Raw genomic sequence first — 20,889 nt, 5'->3', positions numbered from 1 at the left:
CCAGACACTACCAAATAACAACAGGTGTCACAGTGTCCGGCTCCCGCTCTACAGGCGTTCTTTGGATCTGGCCATGCAGCAGTTTCCTGTGATTTCCACATTTCCCCTTAGTTTTGGGGATATATTGTAGGAGATTTTAAGAAACACCAAAGCACGAGTGTAAACTGTAAATGTAGCACACAAACAACCGAGTGATTCCTATGGATAAATAGTCCAAATTGGTGTTACATGATGTTTGGGATTGAACATTCCTAAGTGCAATGTTAACACAGTTCTACCTATAGTTCCTCTAAATGAATAAAGTCTTCCCAGCCTCTACAGGATGTTCATCTGCTCCTCTGAAAGCTGCAGGGAGACTTCTGCATAAATAAAGGCCACTGAGTCTAAATGTACCAAGAACAAGATTAAACTTGTTCTTCTTAAAAAAAAAGTTCTGGTGCACAAGAAAGAGTCTGCTCTTTGCTCACATTTGCTGGTGGAGGGCTGCAGTATGTTGTGTTTGGATTGTAATCACACTTCCTGCTTGAAAGATAAAGAGGAACACCCAGAGCTAACATCTACCGCTGGTGAAAACACACATCTGGATTCATGTTTGGATTTGTCCTAAAACATGGTGGGACTTTCATCTAGTCTGTAATTACGAATACACAAGATCAATTTTAAATAATAAATAATAAAAGCAAATGCCAATACTGAGTGCATGCACAATACAACACAGCATATAGTCGAAACGCGAAGTCTAGAAATATGTGTTTCATTTCATTTTAATGTTACTACGAGCATGTTGCCCGGGGCAACGTGTCAAGGTTTATATCGCTAAACATTTAGTAATATAGATCTGGTTTTTCTGTGTTTTCCTTTTTTAGTGGAAAGATGCAAGAAGGGTGGGATCAGAAAGTTTCCCCCAGTGATGTGTTCAGGAATTTTAATTGGTCTTAATTGCTGTACTATTCCTCCCCACCAGAACATTCACTTCCCCAGAACAAACGTGTGCGAGCATCTGTGCTGCAGACAGGACAAAGAGGTAAGTCTCTACAAGATTTTGCCATGGATTTTCTGTAGCAAGTGCCCCTTTTCTGTTATTATTTATTTACTTATTTAATTACCAGAATATTCCAGTTATGCAGACGATCTTAGTTAGAAAGGGTCTCGAAAGACTTTCTTAGATGGATCAGTTGGTTGTTTTGACACCACATTTAGTCTATATAATAATAATTCTTATTATTTTTAAGATGTTTCCTATTACATGACCTCCTAAGCCCTCCAAATCCTAGCAAGACTTTATAAAGTCCATGTCAGCTGACTCTACTAAACTGACTTCTACCCCATGACCTTCTACTACCAATGAATGGGCGATCGTGGCTCAAGAGTTGGGAGTTCGCCTTGTAATCGGAAGGTTGCCGGTTCGAGCCCCGGCTTGGACAGTCTCGTCGTTGTGTCCTTGGGCAAGACACTTCACCCGTTGCCTACTGGTGGTGGTCAGAGGGCCCGGTGGCGCCAGTGTCCGGCAGCCTCGCCTCTGTCAGTGCGCCCCAGGGTGGCTGTGGTTACAATGTAGCCTGCCATCACCAGTGTGTGAATGTGTGTGTGAATGGGTGGATGACTGGATATGTAAAGCGCTTTGGGGTCCTTAGGGACTAGTAAAGCGCTATATAAAATACAGGCCATTTACCATTTACAGGCCAAATGAATCACTTAAGCTGAAACTTTAGTAGCCCACCCCTGTGCACTGGGTTTATTCTTAATCAGTGTAACTCACTGCATGCAGCCTACTTCAAAATGTTATAGACTCTAACATACATGCAATAAGAGACACATTTTGCTACTACCCCGAATTAACTTTCTGGGACTCATATTCCCAAGGCAGTTTCTGATATAATACAGATTTGAGCTACACCATCTCTCCATAGAGACATCTGTGACTGACCAGAGCCTGACATACCAGTGTAAATGCCTTCAACTCCTTAAGTGCACGCAGAAGCCTTTTCCTGTAATGAGAATCCTCTTCCTGGATATCTGAAGTCCTTTTTTTTTTTTAAGATAGAAAGGAAAAGAAAAATCAGAACTATCTTTGATGGATTCCATCCTTAGTAGCAAATGTTCATCAGCTATTTCTGAATGACCGCCAGCGAGTAGACCATGACAGTAGAGATTGAGTTGTTTGGGCCACTGTGCTTTTCTGCCTGATCATCAGCCAGATAAGTGTGCATAGATACAGGTGTAACGTACATGTTTTGGGGTTTGTGGCCCTGTGTTATGGTTTGGGATTCTAAATAGCACTGAAACAACTGACATTGTGGGAATGTGCTAATACTGATCCATGTGCTATTCCGCACCCCTCGCCCCCATCATCTTTCTTATTTTGCTCTTTCTGCTATCCTGAAAGAAAAGGCATGAAAGAAAGGTATCTACACTGTTTGCCATTTTATTCACCGTGGTGCGTAACTCTGCTATTTTGTCAAAGCCCTGAGGCTTGACTTACACATGATGGGCAGACAGATTACAGTGAATGTTAATGAGGGTTATTTAGCTGTCTCCACCACTTCCCCTAACACAGACAACAGGATACTCTGGTCAGTGTGCCACACGCTTTTAATCTCTTCTCTTTTTTTTGGGTGGGCAGATCCAAGACTGGACAGAATGGAAGTGAAGGTTTTTGTGGATGGTATCCCACGGGTGGTATGTGGAGTAACAAGGGAAACGACATGCCAAGAAGTGGTCCTAGTGCTGGCTCAAGCATTGGGTGCGTACACAGCATGCTGGACATTTTCTACTTGGTGATAAAGGTTATTTTGATATGCTGACGAATCCTCATTCTTTGCTTGTTCTTTAGGTCAACCCGGACGTTACACGTTACGGGAGAAATTTAAAGACTTTGAGCGGTGCATGACACCCGAGGAACGTCTTCTGGAGACCCTGGAGAGGTACGGTGAGCAGTCCAAGGAGGTCCAGCTCAGTCTATTCCGCAGAGGAGCATCTGTTTTGGATGAAATGGGCAAAGCAAAAGTAGGACGATATCAACCCTGTCCGCCATTAAGGAAGAAAGATGTAGGTTCCAGAATGAGGAGGAGTAGTGGCTCCCTGAGCCTGCATCGCCAAAGCTTGCCAATGTTATCCTGCTTAAGGGAAGAAGGTGAGAAGAAGCAAGAAGACCTGAAAAGGCCAAAAAGAAAGTCTCTGACACTCATGGAGGAGGCCTGGGACTGGCTGGAAAGTCTGGGGAAAGGAAAGGTCTATAGCACTGCCCATGATAAGGAAAGCAGTAAGTCGGATAAAAGGAACCGTATCTCTTTGGATTTCTCACTCACTGTGGAAAAAGATAACTCTGGTAGCATTAGCAGAGGCAAAGGGAAAGGTCAAAAAGCTTTGAAGTCAGAACTGGACCATCAAACCTCCTGCTGCATAGGAAATCAGACAAGGGGTAAAGAAAGCAAACACTCTAAAAAAACAAATGAGGCAAAATCCAACCTGTGTGGTTCAACTGCTGCCAGGACCGAGGAGGAGAAAAATACTCTCAGAGAAACCATAATATGTCAGCTCAAGTCCTTGCAGGACCTACAGGCCCAGATAACACATATAGACAGGCAGATTTTTGACCTTGAGGAACGTCAAAGGGCCAGAATCACTGAACAGGAAGCACAAGAGATGATAGTGGAAGAAGAGATGGAGCAGATCAGGTTTTGGGAAAACGAGTTACAATCAGAGGAAGGTTACGAGAAGGATTTGCAGTATCAGTTCCTCGAGATGAGAGCGAAGGCCGTGGAGTGCAAGACTAAACTGGAGGAGTACAAGTGCAAAATGCAGCGGCTTGATTTTTTCAGAGGTGCCGCTCAAGAAGATTCTGAGACTGCTTCAAAACTCAACTCAAATTGTGCCAGTGAAATTCACGCCGTCTCGGCCCAGGATGACAATCTGGAGCAATCCAGTGCAGATGGGAGTGTAAATGTCAACAGGAAGTTCTTGCCCAGAGAAGACACCAGCCATCCAGCTCTAGTTCATCCAAACCAAATAAAGGAGCGACGGCCCACTGGACCCACTGAGCTAAGGGAGTGGTGGACACGCTGGTCAGAAGCCCATAGATCTCAATCGCAGACTCAGAAGGTGATTCACCGTTCTGAGCTCACTATATATTTGAGCAGCACCAAGGTTTAGAATCAATGTCCTGGCGTTAAAAGACAATGATCCTTCACACTTTCCATTCCAAATTTATTACCAGTGCTTACTGCATGTTCTGGGCTGGGATAAAGCCCTTCAGCAAGTATTGAACTTTAATTGTTCCTCAGCTTATTTACCTTCAGTGGAAGAGACCAGTTTAGTTTTATTTCACATTTGACTTCCTCTGTATTTTAGCACATCTGAAGTGTTTTTCATACTTAAACCTGCTCTGGTGCACCAATGAATAATTATACTGACTTCATAATATTCAAGCAAGCCAAACTGAAGACTGATTTGACATGTAGGACTAGGCTGAAAGCTTTCTCTATGAATTTATCCTCACCATCAGCTGTCAGTGTACCCACACTGATTGACAATGCTGCTTTTGTTGCAACTGCTGTTTAACACCAGAATGCTTCTTGCCCTCAAGACAGTCATAATATTGTAGTTGGATTGTCCTACCAGCATCTTAAAATCTATACAGACACAACATTTACAGATTTAAATTTAGTGAAAAACATGGCTTTGTGGATCTTTGGTCATTCTTACTGGCAGATATGGAAAATTGCAGTGATCAATTTATTTTCCACTCGCTACAGGGAACGTAGCACCACAAATACATCGATGTCTTATTTCTCTCTCATTTGTAACTGTGTTGGTGTGACATCTTGACCATTTTTCCCCCTCACATTTAAACCTGACTTCCCTCTTCATCAAATGCAACCATTCTGAGATTTAACAGACATCACCAGGCTACAACAGCTGATAGTGGAATCAAAGACAACACTGAATATAAAACATGTTTTATCAAATGTAGTTTTATTAACTGATTACTTATGCATGTCTTTCTCACAACTAGCCAATGTCAGACAAATTGCTCTATATAATAAAATGAACTTCACAAGCATTTATTTTGCTTTCAAGTTGTTTTATTCAGTCTCAAAGAACACCTACAGGCTTCCTCTGAAAAGAAAACAGAACAGCTCGTGAATTTCATAAAATTTTAATTCAATTGTCTCATTCAAGAACATTAACAAAAGTACATGAGAACCTCTGTACGTGGTTCAACTGAAACCCGGTGATCTCCAGAGAAATTAATTTTGACTGTAACTTAACGTGCAGAGGCACAACAGCTCATCTCCAGAGTGCACAAGCTGATCTCCTGATTTCTAATGTAGTTTTTCTTAAAAACTGAATTTCTAATACTTCACCCCTTTTCCTTTAAGTTACATTGGTTGTGTTATATTTGAAGTTTCCAAATTCCACTTTAAAAAAAAAAAAAAAGGAAAAAGAAAAAAGCAGCACACATTACGTATAGTATACGTCAACCCACAGGTTTGGGATGCATATCAGTATTTTTCCTACTTTAAGAGAAAGCCACCCTAAGATTGTTCTGAATATTTTGGCGGTTGGCTGGGATCAGAGGACACATCTAAATTTTTATTTTTTATTTTTATGTTTATTTCATTTTGCTTTCAGTTTTTAGGCACCTTATTCTTAATATTAGCAGATTAAGTTTCGATGGAGAAAAAAAAACAAAACAAAACAAAAAAAACCCCCCATGAAAATTATGTGCAAGAAACAAAAAAACAAAAAAGTATAAAAGAACTGCAGATATAAGATGCCACAAGGAATTCTGCACCTGGGAGGGGAGAGGGAAAAGAGGAAGAAAAAGAATGCTGAAGTGGAGCATGTGAATACCAAAAAGGCATCAAAACTCCAGACTGGTGGAATTAAATCCCATTAGATTAACTACTTTGACATTCACATACATCACACACGCGCCATGCTTCCACTTCAATAAAGCATTAAAAACTGCTCAAAAAAAACGAGCAGAGAAGAATCCTCGGTTTAAGCTTGCACATATGAGAAATATGATCCTCCTTATGGAGGGAGCTTTGCTTTATGCGTTTTGTAGGAAAGCATACAGGAGTGGAAACCTGATAGCGAAGTTATTACGTTTCCGTCGGTAAGGGAGCAAAAAGTAAGAACGAATATGGAGCTGAGGTTCAAACACATGCTAACAGTCACTCGCCCAGTCAAACTAGCGGACAGATTACAGGTGCAGAATTCCAGACAAAGAACAAAATCAGGACGTAGACAGCCACACAGTCACCACTCTGACTTGGAGGGAACAAGCCCCTTAGAAACAAATACCTCCATTACACACTAATCAATTCTAGGATACATCATACGCACACACTCAGAGGTCCCCATGTACACTGCAGCGTGGAACTCTGTATCAAGTACATCATACATGGGAGGCAGGGAACTGTGGAATAAGAAAAGTTCCACTGCAGACTGGGGACAAAGATTACACATGCCAATTACTGTATGTGTGCGTATGTTTTGCGGATGAGTTTGTGTACAAGCATGTGTCAAATTAAATTCCCTTATCCCCTGCTGCTGCTCTCGGCGACAGCGTCCCTCCAACACCAAATGGGGGTAGGCCCTGTATTGCTCAGTCAATGACACCAGGCTGGCGAGTCTTCCGCTCCACATTGAAGCCCTGTAAAGACAGAATAAGTTTAATTAAGATTAAAACAAAAGGGGGAAAAAAAAAGAGAAAAAAAAAAGTTGTAAAAATTTTTTAGGAAGGAAACTAACCCCTGAAATGCTCGCCAAGTGTCTTTTTTAGTCACTGTAGCAAATGATTTCATTCTACTTCATTCTGATCAGTAACATGGATGGCTCCAAATTCATTTTAGCCAAAGTCATTTCTAAAAAGACTATACAAACTTACAGGTTAGCACAATTCAAATGTGGCACCATCTGATAATCTCATCATACCTTTGAATTGTCAGGACCACGAGGCTGCCTTACAATGACCAGGCGAGGAGCACTGGCATCATCAAGCGTGATACTCTTCAGTCTGTTCACCAGGCGGTCAGGACGTGGAGTCGCCACTGGTTTAGGCCCCTCACTGCAAGAGGAACACAATGAACAAACAATGTGAAGGCCCACTGGTTTAAACATACCAGCCACAGTCCAGTTCTAAATTTAAAGATCAAGTTCTTACCTGACTCTGCGTACATTGCAGGCACTACATTTTCCTGTGCGTTGATTGAGGACAACTGAGAACTCCACTTCATCCCCAGTCTGAAGCTCCAGACCATCTTGCACTTCTTTTACATGGAAGAATAACTTCTTGCTATCACCAACTTCGTATGTGATAAAGCCAAACTGGAGGGGGGCGGGAATTAATCACAATTTTGAGTTTTAAAGTATGACGTCCACCTACTACCCAGTGTGTTTTTTGTTGGTTTTTTTTTTTTTAAATTATGCAATTGAGGAGAGGAAAAAACAAAAACTGAACACTACCTGGTCTTTAACACACTCCACCATGGCTCTACGCTGCGGAACCACATTACAGGCCATCTTCTGGCCAGTCTGGGTTATTGTACAAACCTGGAACTTCACCTGTTCTCCTTTTTGCAAACAATCAGACTTGTTTGCCATACTCATGATTCCAAATGGATAATTCTGCACTTTTGATCCGCCTGAAAATTAAAGGGGGAGGAATCAATTTTACTTTCTACAAATAAACTGTTTTACATGTGTAGTCATAATGGGATACCAACCTTCCTCTGAGAACTCAACAAGTCCTTGGTATTCAGTCTGGGAGGGGTCAACACTGCGTATAGGACGGATAACTTTCCCTGTCATCACTGTCCCACCAACATCTTCACCAATTCCATTCACTATGACGGGAAAGCAGTGGATTTTATTTGCAATCATTCCTACCTACAAAATGTCAAACATTACAAATGTACCAAAAACAACTGGAAGTGAATCACTGATACCTGCAGCAACCTTGGTGACCTTTTCAGCACTGACTTTGTTTCCTTTTCCCTTTGAGAGATTGTATTCCACTGTGTCTCCCAGATCCAAGTTATCCAAGTCTCCGCACATTTCACTAAAAACAAAAGCACAAGTCTGAGAATTTGATACTAAAGCGAGTTATCTGCATGGCATTAATAAATGAATACCCTAACCCAGAGGTGTGTTCAAACTTAAATCATTACCTGTAGTGAAAGAACACTTCCTGGTCATGATTTGCTGTCTCAATGAAACCAAAGTTATCTTTCAGTGCAGCAACAAATCCATGCAGTCTCTTGGCACCAGAGGCATTACGGTTGAGGACCCGGATGGAGACGGCACTCTGTTGGCCAGTTCGCTTCACTTCATTGATTGAGAACTCCACCTAGAGGACAAACGCACAAGTTGCATGGGGAAAAAAAAAAAAAAAAAAAAAAAAAAAAAAAGCTTCAAGCTTTCAACAACTAAACTTCAAACCTTCAAAAGATGAATTGTAGCATCAACTGTTTGCTGGACTAATTAGGCTAAATGCATAGTGGAAACCATATTTGCGCTCAAGCAAAATAAAGTGTTACTACCTTGTCCCCAACCTGTGGGTGACTTCCTCCCTCTAGGTCCTTGGCATGGTATGGCACAGTGAGCTTCACTCCACAGTCTTCATATGCAATCACTCCCTCCTCAGACTCCTACAATAAAAGCAACACATCAAACTTGGATCATCTTTCCAATTAAGACAACGGTCCCCAACCTTTGTTGCGCCACGGACCGGTTTATGCCCGACAATATTTTCACGGACCGGCCTTTAAGGTGTCGCCGATAAATACAACAAAATAAAACTAGTACTGGTACCGATAAAAAGATTTATTCATAACACACGTGAAAAGACCCAGGAAAACTGAGTTAACGATAACAAAAATAACACTGAAAACTGATAAAAACCCTGAAAACCATACATTTCACACCTGAGCCTCAACTCTCGCAGCCCGGTACCAAACAACTCATGGACCAGTACCAGTCCGAGGCCCGGGGACCGCTGAATTAAGACTAGCAGTGCTGGCCAAATGTCTCCGCAATGCTACAGTTGAACAAAATGAGCATAAGCTGGCAATGTCACCAATTTAAAAGAGAACAAGTCATTTATGACTAGTGTATTAGAAAATTCTGTGCACACAGCCTACATAAGCATTAAAGATAAATGTGTGCAATGCATCATGCTGTAGCAGCCTAGTTAGTACACACCTAATCTACTACAAGCAGTGTTGAGCTTTACACCACAATTTAGGGCTGCATAATTATTCACTGCTCTAGTTTATAATAAAAAACTAAACACTGTTACTTGACTGAAAATGGCTCTTAATCCATCGTTTGCCATTTCAGTTACTGTATATCGTTTTGAATGCAAAACCATTAGCGCTTAATTGAACTGTTAAAACAAAATCAAAAATCTGGGCGCAGTTTACAATTATTAGGAAGAACCAAAAACTCGCTGTTTTAATAGGATACTGTGTTCGTGAACACCACACACATTTTAAATACAACAGGCTGACAACCACTAAGAGGAGGAGAACCCCCCCACACACACACACACACAAAAAACCCCCCACTAGCATTCTGATTACTTTTGTGCAGCCCTACAACAAAGTGAAGCTTCAATTCCAGATTCCATGGGTTAAATGATGATCAAACCTCACACTGTAAATTAATCAGGTGAAGGACACCAGAGGGTTAGAGGTTAACAAAGACTAACCTTTTCTACAACTTTACCCTTTAAAAGCAAGAGAAAGATTTATCAGACAGCAAGTCTCGGCACCACAACACTTCACTTGATCATTTGGATTTCTAGACTTTACGTGATGAAAAGCTTCTTTAGATTATGCGTTAGTAAAACAAATTGCGACACCGATAGTTTGTACAACTGGAGTGTCTTTAATTGTGATGCACTTTCATGTAGCTTCATGCAGAAGGTCTCAGTCCTACCTTATCTTTTTTCTAACCAACAAGGAGCATGAACAGGAAGTCATTGAAGGAGGAAAGCAAAGAGGAACATTAGAACTAAAACAGTGTGAAAATACGGATAGATGAGGGGAAATGGGCTGTGTCATAAATGGGGATGATTTAAGTTATAAGCGGTGTTACCTTCTCCTTGCCCTTGGTGGGACTGATGTTCTTGGCGGTGTTTCCAACGACTTCCTTTTCCACTACACCCACAAAACGTTGCTCAGACTGGATATGGAAAGACACTGTGCCTTTTGGAAGCTTCTTAATGCGCACTGCATGGTTTCTCTGAGCTGACAGCATATCCTGGCAGGGATGACATTTATATTAGTATTTTTACTTTAAAGTAACTTGAATGTGCCTGCTTAGGTAATAGAAAATACATACTTTTTTGAAAAGCTTATAAACAGGACCTACAGGCACAACAGTGAACTCCACTTCATCTGAGATATGAAGCTGGCCCTCCTCTAGGACTTCACTGAAGTGAAAGAACATCCTGGCATCCCGATCCACACACTTAATGAATCCAAAGCCATCGCGTATAGCTGCAATAACCCCCTAAAAGAATACATGATGATGCACCATAATCAACATCTGTGATGAATGTACTATAATATAAAATTAAAACCATTTATAGCTGCTGTTCTGCAAGCTACCATTTCACGATTCTCCTTGGTGAACTTGAAAGTGTCTGGCAAGATTTCGATGTTGGTAGCCCGCTCAAGCTTGTCTCGGCGATCAGTAGAGATGTTGAATTGTATGTGGTCTCCTTCCAAAAGAGTCACCTTGGTCTTTGTGTCCTTCTCGCCAAACGGCAGTTCCTTGTCATTGAAACCCATCCTTACACTGACACGACCGGGCAGAGGGTCATTCTGTGGAAACAAAGTTTACATATCTGTTAAAATTGTTTTAAATTCTTGGGTTGTAGTCCATGCTCCCTTTAACAACAACAAACTGTCTTCTACTAAATAAAGTTTATCAGAATCTCCTTGCCTGGTTCTTGGTGGGGACTTTGGGAATGACCTTTACAACGGTGCCTTCAAACTGCTCAATGCTGATATCCTCAAAGATGACTGTTCCTTGAGGGAGGAGCCTCACGTCTGTTGCTACTTCTTTACCCTATTGAAGGTTACAAATTAATCAAAGTCCTTTAAGAGTTACACAAAGACAGTCAAAAGTAGAGCTAAAGCTGAGTGATACATTTTCAAAACGTTCTACTGAAATTCCTAAAAGGTAGCACTCACATTTCTATCTTTGATGGTGAACTCCACATCATCTCCAGCCTGAAGAGCCTCTAGATCACCTTTGAATTCGCTGTAGTGAAAGAAGATTTCCTTCACCACATCTGCTCTTTCAATGAATCCAAAGGCCTCCTGAAATTGAAAACAAGGCTCAGCATAACAGGTTGGTCCTGTTTCAATAGTTCAGCAATTCTAATAAAGCTTGGGAACGAATGAAGAGGGAAAAAAAGCCTGCCAAGGGTAAAATTAAGTTGTTTTTGTAACCACTGTTATATTCTACAACATGACAAATCATGTATGTGACTAGACAGCATTGTCTCTCACACACACACACACAGCTGTTCAATATAACCATATATATCGGATGACGATATAAAAACCTCTATCGTTTCATTTTACGCTATCGTTTGTTTCGTGGTGTCGCAAAATAAATTGTTTATGGCAATATTTTTCTCATCGTTTTGATGGTCACTGTAGTGGCTATATTAATTTCTTAAAGTTCTCTCTTTCTCTTATATTTTATAAAACCACACTACGGACAGACAAGAGCCTGTTTTTATGCGTTGTGGTTAGCAACAACGACGGTAACAGCATGCGTGTCCGCTTGTTTATGTTCCACATAAACCTTTCACAATAAAGCTCAAGATCCTGTTGAGACTTTTCAAAATAAACTGAATCACGTGAAAGAGCAGATTATTTACGGATGAGAAGTTAAAAAGTCGCCAGGTGCTAAAAAAAAAAAACAAAAAACCTTAGACTCAAACGTTAGAACAGGCTAGATGCACCTGCTCCTTGTCTTTTCTATCTCTGACTTTATGTCCTCTACAAGAGTTTTTTTTTGCTGGTTCTTCAAATGTTCAATAAAAACATGTATGCTAATTCATAACGAAGAAAGCTTTGTAATGAAGACTGTCATTTCCAAAACACTGCCCGCCCCCACCCCGCGGTCCGCAGCGCTGTTGAAAAGGCTGTGGAAGTCCATGTATTAAACACGTAGACCTGTGACATAAAAATCACCAAACTCGGACGACCACAGACTGTTGTCCTTCGTGGTGATGAAGGAAAACGCTGGGTTGGCATGTAAAAGGGCATTTATTCCCTTCAAAGACCTGCAGTTCAAAAAAAGCGCCCCTCGACAGCCAAACCCATCTGTTCTCTGATTGGATTGTTACATTTGTGATTGACATGACATTGACCAATCAGATGAAGGGAAGAAAAATAGGGTCAAAAATCCGTAGTTGTAACTTGCAGGGGTTTTTTTTCTAAGTCCACACACAAATCTTTTTTACGCACACACAAATCTTTTTTACGCACACACAAATCTTTTTTACGCACACACAAATCTTTTTTACGCACACACAAATCTTTTTTACGCACACACAAATCTTTTTTACGCACACACAAATCTTTTTTACGCACACACAAATCTTTTTTACGCACACACAAATCTTTTTTACGCACACACAAATCTTTTTTTACGCACACACAAATCTTTTTTTACGCACACACAAATCTTTTTTTACACATACAAAATATTTCTGACCACATTTTGAGCCCATAGAACTTTACAAACCGTAAAGTTCACCCAATACTCCTCAAGTGTTCTAGGCAATTTGTTTTGTCAAATTTCAAAGATATTCCACTAGAGAGAAAAAGTGTTTTGATTGGATCTTACCTTTGTAGCGCACACTACACCCTGGCACCTCATCTGTTTTTTCTTCACAAGCTGAATATTACGAGCGCTGACTGCACCAGTACTGAAAAACCACAAAGGAATGAACATTAAACACCCAGTGACAGCTGCTTATGGCATTTATGCTACAAGTGCTGCACACTTACTGCTTATTGGTCTCCATATAGAAGCTGACTTTGTCCCCCGTGTCCAAATGGATATTTCCCTCCACGTCATCAGGAGTATATGTAAGGTAAAATACTTCCTGTGAAAAGACACCACCGATTTAAAAAAAAAACAAAACAACACCTAATAACTCGAACTATGTAATATTCAAAACTACCAACAATGAAACTGAGTGAAGAAAAGACTGCCATGTGCTGTGGAGGCTGAAGGCTTTACATTGACTCAGTGCCACCTAATTTGACTAAAAGCAACACCTACAAACACTGGCTTCTGCCCTTTTTCATTAGTAATCATGTTAGATTGAGTTTGCTAAATGCTTATTTGATCAAACAAAAGATGCATGAAGTTAACCAATTGCCTCTGTACAAAGTTTACTACAGAGGACAGGAGATGAATTCAAAGAAGAAACCCACTCCATTACATTAACATCCTGCAGCTTGCTGACTCAAAGTGTAATTCATGCCACCTATCTTACCCCATTTCTTTCATAGCAGACACTGCCAGTGGGCACCTGTCCAGGAGCAGACTTTCCATCCAAATGTAACGGGATTGATGACACAACCTGCAGTAAGGGGGGAAAATTACAGGTAGAAGCCATTAAACCACTGTTTCATTGGGCTGAATAGACAGCTACAAAGCCAAATAAAAAAAAATTATGGAAATGAGATGAATAAAATGCCTGAACCTCAAATTGTACAAATGCAGGTGCATGAATGCTCTAAATGAAGATTTGAGTAATTTGTTTACATCAAATAACAAGGTTAGTGGCATCATGTAGTTATGTTTATCACCAATGATACCAAGTATTTGGGAAACTGGCTGTTGTATAAAATACAGAATCGAGTTGTCAAGTGAGAAATTATCTCATTCGTACACATTTGTTCAGACATTCATCATCTCAAGCAGACACTCATGCCAGTTTTTAGTTTACATTTAAACTGTAAATCAGGATGAGAGACAAGCTTGACAGTTATAAGAATGACACTGCTTGCCCCAAAAAATAAAATAAAAAAGGCTAAGCTGACAGACAAGGACATAACCAAAAATAAAATGGTATTCCTTAACTGGATGAATATAACCATGCAGCACAGTAAAGGGATAGGCGTGCAGGTCTGGCCCCACCTGGCCCGAAATGCGCTCCTCTGGCAGCACTTCTGGCTTTATCTTAAGCAGCTTCACTGCTATGGGCTTGCCAGTGCGCCTGTCAGAGGAAACTTCAAACTCTACATCATCTACAGAGAAAGGGACAACAAATAGAAAAGAAAATGAGCAAACTTCAAATGACAAATACAACCTAAGTTTCAATAAAGTCAGCAGGAAATCAAGTAGGTTTCTTTTCAGTAAGTCGCCCTCACCTCCTATTTTAAGCTCCTGCAGGTTGCCATTGTACTGGGAGCAGTGGAAGAAGAGACGAGCCTGACGTTCAGAGCACTGGATAAACCCATAGGACGTCAAGAGCTTCTCCACCACACCAGTCTCTCTAATGCCAGGCCCTGAGCCATTGGCATATGCGGTGTGCCCATTGTTGTGGAGCATGCCTGGGTCAAAACTCATCTAGAGAAGAAGAGAAGCAAGTGTTAAAAAGAAAGCTACCAGTAGTACATAAACATGTAGTTTAACAATTAGGATGCAGCAGCTGTGTTGGATGCCAACCTAAAACAAAATAAATAAAAAGGAAATGAAAAATCAAACATGCAAGTATAGCACTTTCAGGGAAAGTGTGGAGGGGGCAGGGTGAGCAAGTAAAGCCACACGAGAATCTTTGGGGGCTAAGACGCACTGATTTCAAACTTAGACCACGAACATAACACAGTAGGGTTTCCTTTTCACTCATGCACCTGAAGCTGAACTTGACTCACTCCATTTACAGCAGTGTGGCAGAATTTCACACAGTTCTGGTTAGACAAACATTCAATGTGTTTCCATCCATTAACCAACTACTGATTACATGGCAATATCACCAGAAACTTGTCAAAACTCTTTCATAGCACCCTAGTTAATCTTTGGGGCATTTGTTTTCATCCATGCTGTTAGCAAAAGTCACAACACACCAGCAGCTCAGAGTGGTTAGGTCAGTGTGGGCACCATCAGATATGCCTCCTTACTGATCTCTGATACAAGGGTGTCCGCTTGTGTTTTTTACTGCCTGGGTGGGGATGGCAAGAGACGGAGGAGGAACGGGGGATAGGTACGGGACCAGTAGAAGCAGATGGGGTAGAGCCAGTGTTGCGAGCCACTGGAGGTTCAGAGGAGCCTCTTTCCATTTCTGACACTGGGGACAGGACTGGGATATGCTGCAGAGAAATGAACGTTTGGCTTTTACTCTGCCTACAGTTTCCCATCATCTCAGACAAAACCTGCTGAACTTATAATTCAACTTTTGAGGTATTATAGAGTCCTTTAGGCCCAACACATTCTGACGGGTTCTACAAAAAGCAATGGACTAGATAATAGTCATCACAACCACCACCAATACTTAAACCAGGAACAATAGCAGGCAGTAAAACCATCAGATCACTCAACCCTGAAAATTTCATGTTGAAGGGAGCGATATTTGGAGCACTACCAAGTCCCTGGTAGTACTAGATCGCACTCAAACAGGAACGGATCTACAGAGGAAGCAACACTAAAAAGATATCTAAAATACATTATTGGCACAGACGGTCATGGGAATGATTTAAATACAGTGCTGCAATTAAAAACAAAAACAAAGTAAAGATGGAGAATCAGAAAATGCAAATGACAGGTCAAAGAGCAGTGCATCTACAGTGGACAGGAAGTTGGTGATGGATTATGAGTAATGGGGGAAGAGGGAGGGGATCCCAGAGCAGCCTCTTGCTAGCCCCTGTCCTGCAACTATCACGACTCCTTATGACACAACGCAAATGTACATGAATCCCCAAAGAGAATTAAGGGCTTTGGTCCAGTGCTGATGGATGAGTACTGTAAATACCATCTACTTAAGATCAATTTTCAGTTTTCCTGAGAACCAACAAGTATCCACCTTTCATATGCATCTGTGGTCCTGGATTTTGTGTGTAGTTACGTCGAAGTGTTAATATTGTCCATCTTGAGTCACTGCCCTCCCTTTTACCAGTCTGAATATTAATCGGGGAGGGTACAATGTAAAAAAAAAAAATTAAATAAAAATAATAAAAACGATTTAAAACAAAAATTTAAAAAAAGTGCTCATTTACATCAAATTTCAGACATCTAGTTGGCAGAACACCCTCACCCTACAAGAAAATAACTGAGTAGAGGCTAGTCTTGGGAGCCTGAAAAGATGAAAGAAGTTATGCCATTCACAGCAAAGATGTGGGGCAAGGTGGGTGGATGGGTGCTCGATGGGGTGGGGCACGTAGAAAGGTGGGAAGGTGAAACTTACGGATCGGCCATATGGCGACAGGCTGAGTCCGACAGGGGAGGTGCTGCTCAGGTCAGCGCTAACAAACGCGGTGGGTGGCGACGCAGGCAAGGTAAACTCAACAAAGCCTTTCCAGGGGCTGCCCATATTTTCCCATAAACTTGAACAAAACTTGCTTGAGCACTTGCTGAACTTTGATATAGGTTTTGTTTTTTGTTGGATTTTTTTGCTTGAGTGTTAAATACTATTCTTAATCAACCACCCAATGATACACCGCTGGATGTCTGCAAGGGTGAAGAGAGGAACAAACATAATAGGTAAGGCAAGTCAGCCAGTGTGCCAAGTGTCACAAACAAAAAGGAAAATAGCTGCAGGCTTTAATCCCCAGAGAGGATACAAAAGGGGGGGAAAGAAGGCAAAAAAGGAGGGGGGGGGGGTATGGCCTGAGAACGACAAAATAGGAAGAGTGTGGATCAGGTAACGGAAGGCAAGTAAATCATTTTCCAACAAAACTGAATGACTACTTCAAGTATTTGGAGGTGGTGGTGGCTCAGTGGTGCTGGCTTCTTTCACATTTTCAGAAAAGTTATCTTTAACAAAAGGACAATGTAGAGGTCACTAAGATCAAATCACTATTTTACATCAAGTATCACTTCCTGCACTCACTCCACAAAAGGATGTGATGTCACATGGAGAAACCAATAAGTACGCAAGATTCAAGTCTAACCAAGCACTGCGGTAGCTTGGAATTGGCTGCTGCAAACAACAGCTTAAAATATTGTCCTACAAAGAGAAATTTAAATGAGGTCCAAAACAAATAAATAATTTAGTTTGCATAACTTTGACAAAGATGAAAACGCATTGGTTTTTAGTGACTGAGGGGAAAAAAAGAAATATGAATAAACAACATCCTCGGTATACTGCCCCAAAACAGAGCAATGGTAAGTGTTATACAATCTGTTTTTAAAGCATGTGTGAATCATGTAGTGCATCTAACAAATGCAGATTCTGAATCAGATACCAGTTTTATAAGAATATTAAAATCCAAAAGAGGCCACTAATAAACCTAATAATACAGAGAGGTAATGATGAGCAAAACGTGTGACATAACCAGAAGTACATTTACAGCCATCAAAAACACGCTATGAAGGGCTTTAACTGACTTGAGACCTACCTTTATTGGTCGCCTTGTGTCTTGTATCTCTCAGGATTTTGATGAACTAGCAGTTTTTGTGGACCTCTTCACGCACACAGTTGAACACGCACACTTGTTACAGTTTCTGGCACAAGTTCTAGATGTTGCATAAAGTAAAAAATAAAAAAGGAAGGGGGGTGGAAATTTAGAGCAAAAATAAAACAAAAAGGCAAAGGCAGGTGCAAAAAACACTGCTCAGGAAAAAGGAGAAAAAAAAAGGGTTAAGTTGGGGAAGGGAGCTATGGGAGTGGGGAAAAGGAAAAAACAAAACAAAAAAACCAACAACAACAACTAGCAGATAGCAGCCCACTCCACACCCCGGTGGTGAGTCGGCGGTGTAGTGAGGATGAGGAGGGCTAGGAGCAGCGTTGGGACGTGTGCTTTGTCAAAGCTGTTGAGTAGGCACAAACTTCTGGTTTCAGATCAACTCTGGTCTTCTCAGAATATGCTTGGGCGCAAGTTTGCTTCTCTTCCACTTCGCAGTTGGGATGATGTGCGTATTCTTTGGTCGTTTCAGGATTTGGTTACTTCTTGCGTTTAAATCCTTGAAGTGATCCTTTTTCACCCACGCTTCTTCAGTGTTGTCTTTGTTTTGGGAGGTTTGTCTTCAGTTTCTTTGATTTGATCTGAACTTGAAGCAGTTGCGGATGGTACAAAAATTCAGGTCTGTTTCACTTCATACTGTTTGAAGGGGGATGAAGAAAAAAAGAAGATCTGGTTAGATGAAAACTTATCACCAACTCCACTGATCTAAATTTAGGTTAAATACAAAATGGCCCAAGGGCTCCATGAGTCTGTAGTGAGAGAGAAAAATGTAATTACACTGTCAGCTAATACGACTATTCTGTCACATGAAAACAAGTAAAAACCCCAAGCACCAGCAGCCTGAGGTCTTTTGGGAACATTTGATTCTTTAGCTGCACTCAAGTACAAAAATAAGCTTTCCTCAAATGCCTCTAGATACAATGCTAGGCAGCTGACAAGTACTTTGGATCAACAAGTCCTTGTGCATACCGTCAGTTCAGGCTATGTTATTTATGGCAACATTTCAGACCAAGGCCCTCTGTTTCATCATTCAGCCCCCCAGTTGTTCTGCATGCACACCACTGTAAACATTTTCAGAAGGGCTAATCTGGCAATCAAACAAAGCATTGTAACATGTGTATGACCACCCCCCCCAAAAAACAAAACAAAACAAAAAAAAAAACATTTTTCCAGAAACTCCAAGTAACATACAGCACACCAGAGCTGGATGTTGTTGACCTAAATACCCTGCTCTGAAAACAAGATAGCTGAGACAACCAAGGACACATGATATCTATTCTGCTGTGACTATGTTGCAATGTCTCCCTTCTTACATCCCACTAGGTTAGAATATGACGTTGTTAAAAGGCTCAAATGTGATTGCTACAAGGTTGACTGCATAAGTGTATTAAAGGTTATGAGCCAGGAGCTTCTGTGGCATCTACGATTTTTTTTTCTGCTTTTTATTTCGCAGGAAACAAGAAAAAAAAAAAATCAACTCACGACACAACTAGCAGCGATCGGCCGTTTTAACCATGGTTTTTTTTGTTTTGTTTATTTATTTATTATTTAAATTGGGACCAAACTACAGTTTTGTCTGTTTGTTATTTAATAACACGAGTGGGAAAAATACCTCTTATGATTGGACATTTATTAAACGACAGTCTTTTCTCTGGGCAAACAAAACAACCGCCCCGACAGGAACCACCATGTGACTTCTCAGCAATCCGCTATCCTCAGCTGGAACTGCCAACATGGCCTGATCCAACACGTTTCGGTATGCAACGCCATCGCGAACGTTACGTCTAACCAGTCGATTTCAAAACACACAATAAACTAAAATATAGTTAGTTAAAACTTCGTTCCTTTAGTTCTGTTTTGCTCATTAAGCAAAGTAACCCGCACAATCACATTTAAGGATGTCTTACTGACCTTGTGTGGACAAACAGAACCTGACAGATTGACATTCGCCGATGCTAATCGTCGTAAACGGCTACTACTCCACTGTCTTTAGCAACACTTAAGTTAATGATGAAGAATTTCTTTAACTAAAACGCATTCAGTTCTTTTGTAATTACCTGATGACTTAACTCCTGTGCGGCTTGGAGTCCTTGAACATAAAGTTTGCTGGTAATTAAGCAACGGTTCAACGTTGTACACTGTACATAGAGATAACATTTCGACTTCTCTTTCACATTAATGTTTAATGTGGTTTCGGCCATTAGTCAAAATATATAGAATTTCTATGTATTAATTTAGCTGGGACTGATTATAAAGAATTTTTTTAACTGGAAATCATATTTTAATGGAGACGTTTTTTAGAACTGGATCGTATCACACGCCAACCTGCAACACGGGCTATTTAATTAAGCTAAACGGACAATAGAGTTAAGAACAGACAATGCCAAAAGTGACTGCCGACACCAGGACAGTTCTTTAAAAAGTACTTATAATTATTTACATTTTAATTTCTTGCCAGTCAAGAACAACGTTAAATATAGACACTCAGTTTATTCATTTCTTTACGTCGATAACGCAATAATAACATTATCGGCGTTAACGGCACGAGGACGGAACAACAAAGAAGCTAGATATAAGCCTCGTGCTTAATTCTATTTAAATGCCATCTTTGTCTCTAAAGTAAACCACATTCATTCTACACACGTGCTGTTTCTTCGCCAGACTCTAATACGTCTTAGAAAAAACATCACGCGCCTGTTTATTTATACCTTCGACAGCATAACTAGGCCATTGGCAATGCTAAGTAGCTAGTAGCGACTACCGTTAGCTAGCATGCCGTTGTACTCCTCGGCCCTCGCGTGATTTATGTGGAGCTGTAACAAGGCAGCCTCCACCCAGGCCCGAACTGTGCGTACGACTAAGCGCTGACTCACCAATTCACCTCTAAGTACTCACTGACCAAAAAGAAAACTATCATTGATATATTACCAGTACACGCTTAAATTCTTCTGCTAAAAGGGATAAAATATTAAAAACTCACCCCAACAGCTTTCAGCACTGTCACCAGCGCCGCTAGAAGCAGCACGGCACATTGCGTAGAGATAGGGAGACGGCTAACGCGATATTTGACGATACTAGGTAGACCAAAGATCCTCAAGCGAAGAGTGGCTACGCAAGGCGCTGATAAGAAACCGCCTATGTGCCGCAAAGGGACATGGGAGGCATTTGCGTTATAGTAACGTTAACATTTTATCTACCTCGCTGTCTAGACTGGAAA

General features: G+C 40.9%; 2 protein-coding genes across 8 annotated transcripts; one reads left to right on the top strand and one right to left on the bottom strand.

Annotated features, from left to right (window-relative positions):
- Positions 1 to 2,627: 2,627 nt before the first annotated feature.
- rassf11 (Ras association domain family member 11) lies at positions 2,628 to 4,872 on the top strand. Its single transcript, XM_085392908.1, has 2 exons — positions 2,628 to 2,743; positions 2,834 to 4,872. The coding sequence occupies exons 1-2, from the start codon at positions 2,641 to 2,643 to the stop codon at positions 4,150 to 4,152; spliced, it is 1,422 nt and encodes a 473-aa protein (XP_085249034.1). The 5' UTR covers positions 2,628 to 2,640; the 3' UTR covers positions 4,153 to 4,872.
- A 270-nt stretch (positions 4,873 to 5,142) lies between these two features.
- csde1 (cold shock domain containing E1, RNA-binding) lies at positions 5,143 to 20,785 on the bottom strand. 7 transcript variants are annotated; one of them, XM_085392906.1, is made up of 22 exons: positions 20,653 to 20,785; positions 17,607 to 18,308; positions 16,454 to 16,716; positions 15,174 to 15,362; positions 14,424 to 14,622; positions 14,134 to 14,300; positions 13,544 to 13,630; positions 13,050 to 13,147; positions 12,886 to 12,967; positions 11,214 to 11,342; positions 10,963 to 11,088; positions 10,626 to 10,841; positions 10,357 to 10,527; positions 10,111 to 10,275; positions 8,553 to 8,660; positions 8,181 to 8,359; positions 7,959 to 8,071; positions 7,737 to 7,856; positions 7,477 to 7,655; positions 7,175 to 7,338; positions 6,946 to 7,078; positions 5,143 to 6,664 (listed from the first exon to the last, which is right to left on the bottom strand). In XM_085392906.1, the coding sequence occupies exons 3-22, from the start codon at positions 16,577 to 16,579 to the stop codon at positions 6,617 to 6,619; spliced, it is 2,799 nt and encodes a 932-aa protein (XP_085249032.1). In that variant the 5' UTR covers positions 16,580 to 16,716; positions 17,607 to 18,308; positions 20,653 to 20,785; the 3' UTR covers positions 5,143 to 6,616. The 7 variants fall into 7 exon arrangements, with proteins under 7 accessions (XP_085249032.1, XP_085249028.1, XP_085249026.1 ...); XM_085392902.1 differs by lacking the exon at positions 15,174 to 15,362; XM_085392900.1 differs by lacking the exon at positions 16,454 to 16,716.
- Between the last annotated feature and the right edge of the window lie 104 nt (positions 20,786 to 20,889).

The sequence above is a fragment of the Rhamphochromis longiceps genome, linkage group LG20 (assembly GCF_057381845.1).
Source record: "Rhamphochromis longiceps isolate RC_006_pf linkage group LG20, R_longiceps_female_GT1.1, whole genome shotgun sequence".
In the NCBI taxonomy this organism is placed as follows: domain Eukaryota; kingdom Metazoa; phylum Chordata; class Actinopteri; order Cichliformes; family Cichlidae; genus Rhamphochromis; species Rhamphochromis longiceps.
Note: the sequence above shows the minus strand (reverse complement) of the source record. Positions and strands in the feature narration are given on the sequence as shown.

Bases quoted from the DNA above. Each gene is read 5' to 3' on its own strand.
- rassf11 (XM_085392908.1), top strand. From the start codon at position 2,641: ATGGAAGTGAAGGTTTTTGTGGATGGTATCCCACGGGTGGTATGTGGA. The intron at 2,744-2,833 runs GTGCGTACACAG...CTTGTTCTTTAG, and splicing joins AGTGCTGGCTCAAGCATTGG to GTCAACCCGGACGTTACACG.
- csde1 (XM_085392906.1), bottom strand. From the start codon at position 16,579: ATGGGCAGCCCCTGGAAAGGCTTTGTTGAGTTTACCTTGCCTGCGTCG. The intron at 8,072-8,180 runs GTAATGATTTAA...TTTTGTTTTTAG, and splicing joins GAAGTGTTCTTTCACTACAG to TGAAATGTGCGGAGACTTGG. The intron at 7,857-7,958 runs GTATCAGTGATT...TTCCCGTCATAG, and splicing joins GGTCACCAAGGTTGCTGCAG to TGAATGGAATTGGTGAAGAT.